Raw genomic sequence first — 11,158 nt, 5'->3', positions numbered from 1 at the left:
TCTACACCCGCGGCGGCACCATCCACAATCGCGGAGCCGCCGATGCGCGTCCAGTGACCGGGACGGCTAAGCCCGCGCGCGGCGGGGGCAGCGGCAGACGCCTGGCCACCGTGACCCCAATTTTGGATTTACCACTCGGGGGGTGGGGGGAACCTGGATTTAACTGGCGACTGTTTTGGGGGACGCCGGACGCCATGTTGTGGAAAATAACCGATAATGTCAAGTATGAAGAGGACTGCGAGGTGAGCTGGGCACAAGGGCGCAGCCTGGCCCCGCCCGAGTACAGTCCCGGAGGCGCGGGCCACTGGACCGAGGTCGGGGGCGAGGGCGCAGGAGCAGCGAACAGGCACCCACCGCTCGCCCTTCGATGGGACAGGGTCCACTTTTCCGGACATTCCCTAGTGCGTTTCTCCGGGGTCCCCTTCCTGAATCGGGCCTTTACCTAAATATCCAGTCTCGGGAATGGGGCCTGGAAAGAGCGTAGCAGATCCCACCCACAAAGCTTACCGGCCGGTTTCTTGCGAAGCAAAACAGCCCTTTTCCCCGTTTTCTCGGAAGAGCGCTGGGTCTGCAACTTTTAGAGGTGGCTTTTACGCACGAAACCTCCGTCCAAAGGAGTCAGACGAGGTGACCTGCCGGCGACACCTTTGCGGAGTCTCCTCCGAGGCGGGCTTGTCACCTGCCCCGCTACCCTCTCGGGGAAACAAGAAAACAACCGAAGTTTGGCTTTCCAGAGAAGAGGGAGCGGGGGGGGCGCTGAGGCCAGATGGGGCCGTAAGCACTCGGGAGTGCTCCAGCCTGTCGGACAGGTTGAGCTAGAGTTTCGGAGGGTGGGAGGGAGGGAGGCGGCGAGCGGAAAGAGGAAGAAGACGCAGGCGGCGCGAGGCGTGAGCCTGGGCCCCGGGAGAGGGGAGCGGTGGCGGCGGGGACGCGGGAGAGACGTGCGCCCGCGGGACCTAGAGGGGCTGCCCCTGTTTGTAGGCCCGGGCACTTCAGCTAGGGGGCGACGGTGTCATAGGTCTCCTGTTCCCCCGCCACCCCTGTGACCCCGGGAACACATGGCGACACGTCCTTTGAAAATTAAGTCGGACAGCCGTGGGGCGAGGGAACGTGCCCAGGCAAGGTTGCCCAATTTTCGGGGTCCTTCGTTCTCCGTGCCCGATTTGTGGGGAGACTGACGGTGGCTGGGCAGGACGGCGTTACTTGGTCGGGACACAGCTAGCAGGGAGCGCACTCCTGGCTGCGGCGGGCTCCTCCCCGAGTCCCTTGGGCGGCGCTGGGTGGCTGCCCCCGCTAGGGAGGGTCTCTCGCCCGGAGGTCTTTGTCCTGAGGGCGTGGAAGGGAGGGTCCCTGGGGCGGGGAAAAGGCGCACTTCCTGCGCGGCGCGCATTATTCGCGCCCACCGCTTCCCCACTTTGGGCCGACGACGCCAGCATGTGCGGGCTCGTGAGCGACCGCGCTCTGCGCTGCCTGCAGGCTTTCTCCCCGGACCCCTGCCCCAGCTTCTTCCGGCCCAAGGCCTGGCATTCGGACTTGGAGCCGCAGAATACCTCGGGCGTCAGACCTTCGCCGCGGGGTCCGGAGGGCGCGTTCCTCCAGGTCTTTCTCCAGTTTCCCCTTCCTCTGCGGAGTAGCGGTTGACAACGAAACCCCCGGGGCACGTTGCTCCCCGGGGCCTTTTGGCCCGAGGGCAGGCCCCGCGGGGGTCGGTCCGGGCTGGTGCGGTGGGTCCCCGGGGGTCACAAGGCTCAGCGCGGTGGCCGCGGGCCGTACGCAGTAGCGGGGTTTCGTACTAACCGGGTCTCCGTTTCTCTGCCCCAGGATCGCCACGACGCGAGCAGCAATGGGAATCCGCGCCTGCCTCACCTCTCCTCCGCCGGGCAGCATCTCTACAGCCCCGCACCGCCCCTCTCCCATGCTGGAGTCGCCGAATACCAGCCACCACCCTACTTTCCGCCTCCCTACCAGCAGCTGGCTTACTCTCAGGCAGCCGACCCCTACTCGCATCTGGGAGAAGCGTATGCCGCCGCCATCAATCCCCTGCACCAGCCGGCGCCCACCGGTAGCCAGCAGCAGGCCTGGCCGGGCCGCCAGAGCCAGGAGGGGGCTGGGCTGCCCTCGCACCACGCGCGCCCGGCCGGCTTGTTGCCCCACCTCTCCGGGCTGGACGGCGGCGCCGTGAGCGCCCGCAGGGACGCTTACCGCCGCTCGGACCTGCTGCTGCCCCACTCGCACGCTCTGGACGCCGCGGGCCTGGCCGAGAACCTGGGGCTCCACGACATGGCGCACCAGATGGAGGAGGTGCAGGTGAGCGCCTCGGCCCTGCCTGGACCCGTTCGCCCCACTGCCTCTCTCCTACCCCGTCCAGGGTCCCCCGAAATTAAAGGAAACTTTGTCATTTCTCCCCCAGAATGTCGACGACCAGCACCTACTTCTGCATGATCAGACGGTTATTCGCAAAGGTACGGAGTGAGAACGAGTTCTTTTCTTCCTCTGGCGTCACACACCCTGTAGTGGTTCTTAGCAGTAACTGGGAAGGTATTAACTTATTGGTGAGGTAGGGCTTTTGGTATCCGACTTGGGACATTTGTGGTGGAAGGGAGTGACAGGGACTCGAGGCAGATAGGTTTTAGGAGTGAGAAGGCGGGGCATTTCTTTAAGATCTAAATGGAAAAGGATGTTCTCAGGAGCTGCCCCTCAATCTCCGGATTTGTTACTCCATAGTTTTCCCTTGGTGGGTGTTACTTCTTGAATTCGAGAGTGTTTTTACAATGCTCTAGGAAAGAATCCCAGAGTGACTTAATTTGGAAAACAAGTCACCACATACCCTTAGTGGAGTGATTGGTTCTGTGACAATTTTAATTGTTGAACGGGTTGATGTGATTTTATTTCTGATTTCAAATATGCACGGGGGTAAGGAGCCTTAATTCTGCCCTGCAAGAAGAAGGTGGGACACAGTTTGGCCTACAAAACAGACAGCCCTAAAAGCATCAGGCTGGGTGATCTGTCGGGTTTATGCAGGGATAGGTGGGTGGGGGTTTGGAAAATTGGATTACTTGGGCAAGTGAGTGGCTCATGAAATTAAGTTACGTACTGCCAGGATTCCCAGTTTAGCTCTGTTGGGAAATGGGGTAATCCTAAATGAAACGTAGCTATGGTCTGTTACTTGAGGTTAAACTGTTTGAAATCAACTGAGGAGAGTTTGGGGGGAAAAAAAAAAGAAAACCTCAGGAAATAAACTGAATTTCCCAGTAAACTTAGAACAGGTGGGTTTGTATTTTAAAATTGACTGTTATCAGTTGCACTGAAAGATTTTGCCAGATGATTATGTCCTGTGATTTTGGATATTCGTTGAGTGAGGGGGGGGAAAAAGAAATCTTCATTTATTTAGTTATGAAGTAGTCTCTTGAAAACAAACGTTCTAATGAAACAGATTTTAACAGTGGTCAGAAAATGCAAACCCTCCACGCCTGGGATCTTGACTAATTAACTTCCCAAGGTGTTAAATTGTGAAATTCAGATTGGATTATCTTTGAAGAATATGGCTTTAAAAAAATCTGCTTGCAATTTATAGTCCAACATGCAGTGTTAGTTGTTCAAAGAGCTCTTCCAGCTTTGGTTAGTGGTTTGCTTGGAAATGCCACTTCTGATTTTCACTCACAGGTCCTATTTCAATGACGAAGAACCCCTTGAGTCTCCCTTGTCAGAAGGAGCTGGTGGAGGCTGTGATGAATCCCAGTGAGGTCTTCTGCTCGGTCCCTGGAAGATTGTCCCTCCTCAGCTCTACATCTAAATACAAAGTGACAGTTGCCGAAGTCCAGAGGCGACTGTCCCCGCCTGAGTGCTTAAATGCCTCATTACTGGGAGGTGTCCTCAGAAGGTACATGGGGACACGTTCTGGGCATGGCGGTTGAATGGTTGGGGATGAATAATATAAAAGGACCAGGGAGATAGTTTTAACATTTATGGAACCTTTGTACCTAACACTGAATTCTCATTGGCTCAGGGAGTTTTAGTACACATCTTCTCTTTTAGAAAGTGCTAAATGTAGAAGGAAGTGTTAAAACAGCGCTAACAAATTCTCATTTGGTTAGAATTTGATTCCTTGTATGAAGTGGTAGCATCTGTATTCAGAGTAGAGGAGCTCCATGGGTCTGGTTCCCCCAGGGAGTTGTTTTTTTGGGGGCTGCTGCAGTTTCTACACGTGAAAATTTGTCTGCTCTGTACAACTTGCAATGTTCTGTGATTAAAAAAAAAATAATAATGTTGGCGACGCTGAGAAAGATTTTTGAATTTTACAGGGATTAACTAATAAATAAGGATTCTCCGTGTCACTTGATTATGAGTCACGTAATGTAGGTTGTTTCGGACAGATTTCTGTTTTGTAAGCAGCACGTTAGGCATTTAGAATTTTAAAGTGGTTTCTTGAGAAAAGAATTTTTTATTTTATTTTATCATTATTCTGCTCAGAGCCAAATCTAAAAATGGTGGCCGATCCTTGCGGGAGAAGTTGGACAAGATTGGGTTGAATCTTCCAGCGGGGAGACGGAAAGCTGCTCACGTCACCCTCCTGACATCTTTAGTAGAAGGTCAGTGGAGTTGTGTTTTTGTTTTGCGGTGTTTTTAGTTAGTGCTGTGTTGAGTCTTTAACATTTCTCTAAAGAAAACCTTAGGGACTTCCTGGCGATCCAGTGGTTGAGACTTCGCCTTCCAATGCAGGGGGCGTGGGTTCCACCCCTGATCGGGGAGCTAAGATCCCACATGCCGTAGGGTGCGGCACCCGCCCCCCCTCAAAAAAAAGGTATAAGAAAAGGTTAAAAACAACTCTTAGTCACAAAAGAGAGATGCAAGCGATTTTGCCATGCGTTCATGACAATGAATCACAGTCATTTAATCAAATAAGTTAACATTTAACGATCTGTCTGCTGAAGTATTCTGTTCTGGGTCTCCCAGAAAATCATTGTGAAAAAGAAACTGGTTTTCCTAAGACATCACATTATCAGATGAACCAGTTTTTGAAGGATGCAATCGATCATTTGGTACACCTTTTTTTAAAAAAAGCTGGTTACTGGTGGGCAGCCAGGACCGTTTCTAGTTTTTGTAGCTGTGGAATATTGGGACTGTGGTCAGTGAAGAGAAAAGCCCTTGTATACAATGAGACCAGCCCAATTCACAGTTCCTTTGTTCATTTCCCCCATCAAAAAAAAAAAGTAACGGGGCGCACAGATGAGCCCCTCTCCCCAGTCCTAAGGTAGTTCGGATGTGACATTTCAGTTTCTCGAATGGACCTGCGCCCCGAACCTGGAAAGTAGCCAAGAATGCAATACGGCCTTTTACAAAGTGGGCGAGGGAAAAGTGAAATAATTATTTTTCAAAACAAAACAAGCTCGTTGTTACTGCGCACAGGATAATGAGTTGATGAACACGGAGGGGCTTATCCTTAAGCCTGGAGCGGCCGCCAGCACCTCGCCCAATCAGCAGGGCGCTGGGCCCCGGCTCGGGTGCCGGGGGAGCCAATGAGGGGTGGTCTCCTGGTAGTCAGGCAATCTTTTGAACACTTTCTTTCCCTGGTCTAAATGGCGCGACTGCGGTGCTAAAAGAGACTTGGCAGGGCCCTGCTCTACCTTTTTACGAGTGTCTTTGGAGGTCAGGGCAAGGAGAAAGGAGCTGCCTGTTCGATGCTGTTGGGGACCAGCTGTCCTGCATGGAGAATGGTGGATTCTGCGTGCGTGGGGCGTAAATGCGGCTCCCCTAGGTTTCCTTACCGGCCAGGCAGGGGTGCTTGAATGAGAAAGCGTGTGCCTTGAACAATGGTTCTCAGATGTTGATTTAGTGAGTCGGGGAGGGAAGTGGAGATGGTGGGTGAGGTCCACCATCTGGGTTTGTAAAAGCTCTAGCAGACCCAAATCTTGGAACCAGAAAGAGCCCAGCGCCTTGGGTCGGAAATGACACCCTCCCCTCGTTTTTCTCCCTCTGCCCCCCAATACCTGAGACCAGAGAGTAGGTAGGGCTCCTAACATTTCCAGTAGGAAACACTCCTGCTTCTCTTTCTTAAAGCAACATTCTAGAGACTTACCTCCACCAGTAATGGGGCGCCCTCATTTAGAAACAGAGTTCCGTGTGAAAGACTTTTGTCCCAGTTTCATAAAGAAAAGTGACAGTTTGCTTCTTTGTCAGTCATGCTCACCCCCCCCTAAGTTTTCCGACTTCTGCACTACCGACGGATGCTGGATGCTGTTTCAGCAGCGAGAGGAGCATCTGCTCAGCTTGGGCAGAGGACTGGGGTAACATCGCTTAAGTACAGTTAAAATTTTCAGGCTTTTTTTTTTTTTTTTCTTACATTGTATGATTTCACCCTAGGGGAGAGTACCCAGGAAGTTCTGCTTACTGGCTGGATTGTTGTCCCCTTGTATGATTGCATTTTAGAATGCAAAATGACTGCTAGAGCAATACCGATAGTGCTGGAGAAGGAGGGAAGGGACAGTTTGCCTTGGGGACCACAGTGGCCCTGAAGTCTGTTGCCATTGCCGATTATTCTAGGTGAGGCTGTTCATTTGGCTCGGGACTTTGCCTATGTCTGTGAAGCAGAATTTCCTAGTAAATCCGTGGCCGAGTATTTAACCAGACCTCATCTCGGAGGACGCAATGAGATGGCAACTAGGAAGAATATGCTGCTGGCTGCACAGTAAGTATCCAGGCTTGAGAATTTGATGCCCTAATGCCCTGACCTTGCAGCTTGAGGGGCCAGCACAGTCCCTGGTGCTCAAGAACGAAAGGCTCCTGAAGTAAGTTAGGGTGTTGAGCAAGAGGAAATGGCAAGGAGCATCTTTTACAGAGTCAAATTAGAGTCGCTTTCTGTAGGATTTAGAAGAATTAGAGCAGTTGAGTGTATTGCTCAGAATGAGTGTTTTTCAGCCGTTTAGTTATTCAGCTCAAACTAGTTAAGCTACTCTTTCATTATCTTATTTGCATGTCTTACAAAAATGTGTTGAAGACAATTTATTTTATCACATCCAGTCAAGATCCTGCACCTTCTGCCTCCTGATAACAAGATGTTTTTGATTTTTAAAAGGTAATGGTCCGCGTTGTGTGTGTAGGAGACGAGGGCAAATGAGATGTCTCAAAACGACTTAATGCAGCTGAGGGATTTCTCATAGAAACCAAGAGTAAATGGATTTTAAAATCATGGTAAATGAAGCAGAAGTAGTCAAGTGGGAAATAGGGCAAAAGAGAGCACAGTGAACCAGCCTGTATTGAAAGAGTGAGTTTCAGGGAAATGAATTCAGGGATCTTGACAGAATTGGTTTAAGGAACCAATCTGCATCAAGTAAAGCTAGCCCTTACTCTCCTGGGCTGGAATTCTGACTCCACCTCTTACCAGTCCTGGTGACCTTGGCCAGTTGATTCTGGCATTAATCCTTTTATCTTTTCTAATTGCAGTGAGGATTAAATAAGATAGTACTTAAAAGAGTTTAGTTCAGGGCTTCCCTGGGGGCGCAGTGGTCAAGAATCCGCCTGCCAATGCAGGGGACACGGGTTCAAGCCCTGGCCCGGGAAGATCCCACGTGCCGCGGAGCAACTAAGCCCGTGCGCCACAGCTACTGAGCCTGTGTTCTAGAGCCCTAGAGCCCAAGAGCCACAACTACTGAAGCCCACGTGCCGCAACTACTGAAGCCCGCGTGCCGAGAGCCCGTGCTCCGCAACAAGAGAAGCCACCGCGATGAGAGGCCCACGCACCGCAACGAAGAGTAGCCCCCGCTCGCCGCAACTAGAAGAAAGCCCGCACGCAGCAACGAAGACCCAATGCGGCCAAACATAAATAAAAAGAGTTTAGTTCAGGGCCCAGCACAGAATAGGTGCTAAGCGCGGCAGCTGGCTTTGCTATTAGTTTAAAATCTACTTCCTTGGCCAGCCCCCAATTGTCGTTGCCTCTAGGTGTCATCCCCACACTAGTTTGTGCTCTTTACCTGTCACGGCCTAGATTGAACTCAAGTGGTGTGTGTTGACTGTCTTTCTTCACAGGCAAGTGTGTAAAGAATTCACAGACCTCCTCAATCAAGACCGAACTCCCAATGGGAACAACCGGCCCACTCCGGTCCTGGAGACCAGCATTCAGAACTGCTTGTCTCATTTCAGCCTGATTACCCACGGGTTTGGCAGCCAGGCCATCTGTGCTGCTGTGTCTGCCCTGCAGAACTACATAAAAGAAGCCCTGATGGTCATAGACAAATCCTACATGAACCCCGGAGACCAGAGTCCAGCCGATTCTAGCAAAACCCTGGAAAAGATGGAGAAGCACAGGAAGTAAAACGGGTGAACAAAGGGCCGAAGAGTCTGGAAGGAAAAGGACTCCAAAACCGGTTTCGACCAGGACAAACTGGGAACCCCGCTTGCCTGGGGGACAGAGTTTGTTATCCACCTTCCCACGAAAAGGGCCTCCGTCGGATTTCCAGATCTTCACGTGCCCTCCTGGATTCCTTAGTATTTAAGGAGTGCTGAAGTGTCTCCTAAACTCTGGACGAGCTATCGGGAGGTGACGAGTGCTGGTTCTTTACCCATTAAGCTGATACTTTAGTTTCTGGAACCCCATTCTTCCTTTCTCTGAAAGTGGTGCTACAAGTTTTGGAAGCTTTTAAATAAATTCCCTGGGCTAACAAAAACCCACACACACATAGCTGTTGAAATGTCAAATGGATGTGATTCAGATCCACTATAACTTTCAGTGTTAAGGTAAAAGTATTTATGTAGCCTCTTCAGTCTCATCCTACATACCGCGGGAGGCAAGGATTCTATCCGCTTAAGAACTGGTTAATAGGTTGGTATTTGACACACTTTAAATCCCTTGTTCACAGGGACCCTTCGGGTTTTACGAAACTTGTAGAAGCAAAGCCTGCTGATGATTTTATGTTTTTCTTTTTAAGAAAAAAACAAAACAAAACTTTGAAAGTTAACTCTTCAAATAGGAGGAGGCTCTTTGAAAAGACATGTTCCTTTAAGGTACGGAAGCTTTATTTTGCGTATTTATTTCACATCTTGGTGTTTCGAGAAAACTTGAAAAGGGGTGGGCGTGAAGCATTTTTTTTTGCTGTGTCTCATCCCAAGTCCCAGAGGAGAATTCTGTATTTTGAGAAGCTGCGTTGAGTGTACAGATTTTATTTATGGATAATTTAATGGGGTCTGTAAATACGGGTGCACTTCTTATGACTTTTTGAGAAATGGGATTCAACTTTAATATTAGCTTTTAAAGGTGACGGGGTAATCTAAGACACATCTTTAGGCTTTATTCATATGTACACAGGGTATTAAGAGTCAAGAGGAATCCTGAGTGCTGTTCTCGGCTCTGGAAGACTCTAATTTAATTGAAGCTTTCTGTTCACAAAGCAATAACTTTGTCTTATTCCTGTTGGGCTGACCCCCAAGATGAGTGTGAAGTACAGTGTGTGTGGGTGAAAACGGAGTTTTGGAATTGAGCTCCTTGCCTGTAAATGTTCCCTGAATAATTGTTATGTATATGAAACCTGTATAATAAAAAGAAAGTATTTCTCAATAGAAGCTGTGAAAGTCTGGTTGTAACTTAATGTGTTTTTTTTTAATCTTCTAAGAGGAGTGGAAGAATGGCAGAGCTAATTTCTGGTTTGGCTGTGGCTTAGTTAATAAGACGGAACAGGAAATCTCTGTGCCGAGGGGAATCTGGAGTTTCATTTCGTCTCTCTGGGAAGGCTGCTCTATTGCGCCACGTCACGCACTCATCAGCGGTTCTCGACTGTGTGTGGTACCATCTTCCCCAACACAAGGGCTGTTGGGAGATGTGTGAGGGACGGTTGATTGACAACAAGAGAGGAATCCATAGTTTGGGAATCATGTCTCTTGCATAAGGCTGCTCAGTTGAGAAACACTGTACTTACGGTGAAGTTGCCACCTCAAAATTTTGAGAATGGAAATGAGATGATTGTTGGTAAATCCTTGGGCAGATCCTCCTTGGGAGGACTTGGCATTCAGTCAAATGCAAGCAGTGGTTGTGTGGTAGGTGCTCTGAGTGTTTTCAGTCAATTGAAATGCTCCATCTTTGGGAACGCTATTATGCCCATCGATCCAAGGAATCCTAATCGTTTTGTCTGCTGGGCAGATCAGAGGTTGGGTCACTGTGCTTGCGGAGCAGAAGAGACCGGCGGGGCTTGTGTGCTTGCTGGATGTTTGCAAGGATCTTGGATGCACACCGACAGTCCTTGATTTCAAGTTGAAGTGGCCTGGCACATCCTCCAGGAAGTGATATGTTTATAGTTTGGCATGAGTGGCTGCACTTGAACGTTGGATAAGGCTATTGCTTTAACTCCAGTCTCATACTCCTTAATTCATAACTCTCTACCAAATGGTCAGCAATTCCTGATTTAATGTTGGCATTGGATGTTGTTAAGTAATTTAAACTCTGCCAGCCTAATGCTGTGCTCTTGGCAGCCTGCTCTTGGCCACTGAACGTTCCCATTAAGTTGGATTTATCCGGCTGGTATGTCAGGATCACAACTGCTTTGCGTTAGAGCAGCAAGAAGGTCTCACAAGGGCGGTTACTTCTCAATCAAGACGTGAGACGTTGGGTGTTAAGAGGAAGTCATGGGGGCAAAGGGCCGAAGGAAAAAGGACTATTTTCTTATCGGCATCTTCACTTGCCTTTGGACTAGAGTCTGGCTTTGAGGAGCTGTGCTGAATTGCAGTGCAGACAATGTTCTGGAATCAACCCAGGATTGAAGTGAGTCATAAGCAGGGCTTATGCCTGGTTCAGCGCTCAGCTCTCCTTTTTCCTCGCTCCCACTGGACATCCGAGGACAGCTACCGGGTTCCTGGGTCCAGTGCATGATAACAGGTTTTACTTCCCACCACTCTGAGCTGATGCTGTGGAGAACAACCAAGCACCCTTGTGAGGTCCCCACCGACACACTGGCTGTCTTGGCTTTCCCTTCGGTGAGAGGAGGGTTTCCTGCCCTCTGAGCGCTTCCAACTCCCAGGACCGTCAGATCAATGGACTCCTGTTTTTCCCAGGGGCCAGTGTTTTTGTTTCAAGTCTTGCATTGGTAAGAATTCTATTCCTTTCCCCCTTTTCCCTTCACCCTGTGCCGTTGTTGCCGGCTGGCTCTTTGATAGGTTGGGCTTGCTTTTTATGAAG

The 11,158-nt window shown here is 50.1% G+C and overlaps 1 protein-coding gene across 2 annotated transcripts; it reads left to right on the top strand.

Moving 5' to 3' along the window:
* The first annotated feature begins 6 nt into the window (after positions 1-6).
* On the top strand, positions 7-9,545 carry TFAP2C (transcription factor AP-2 gamma). 2 transcript variants are annotated; one of them, XM_024750339.1, is made up of 7 exons: positions 7-242; positions 1,822-2,307; positions 2,411-2,462; positions 3,664-3,880; positions 4,471-4,589; positions 6,541-6,685; positions 8,023-9,545. In XM_024750339.1, exons 1-7 carry the CDS (start codon positions 195-197, stop codon positions 8,306-8,308), a joined length of 1,353 nt encoding a protein of 450 aa, XP_024606107.1. In that variant the 5' UTR covers positions 7-194; the 3' UTR covers positions 8,309-9,545. The 2 variants fall into 2 exon arrangements, with proteins under 2 accessions (XP_024606107.1, XP_024606106.1); XM_024750338.1 differs by lacking the exon at positions 7-242 and adding an exon at positions 1,435-1,599 and having other exon boundaries at positions 8,023-9,431.
* The last annotated feature ends 1,613 nt before the right edge of the window (positions 9,546-11,158 follow it).

Source organism: Neophocaena asiaeorientalis, unplaced genomic scaffold, assembly GCF_003031525.2.
Source record: "Neophocaena asiaeorientalis asiaeorientalis breed wild unplaced genomic scaffold, Neophocaena_asiaeorientalis_V1.1 scaffold606, whole genome shotgun sequence".
NCBI classification, from domain to species: domain Eukaryota; kingdom Metazoa; phylum Chordata; class Mammalia; order Artiodactyla; family Phocoenidae; genus Neophocaena; species Neophocaena asiaeorientalis.
The sequence above is the reverse complement of the archived record's forward strand: the minus strand, read 5'-3'. Positions and strand labels throughout refer to the sequence as shown.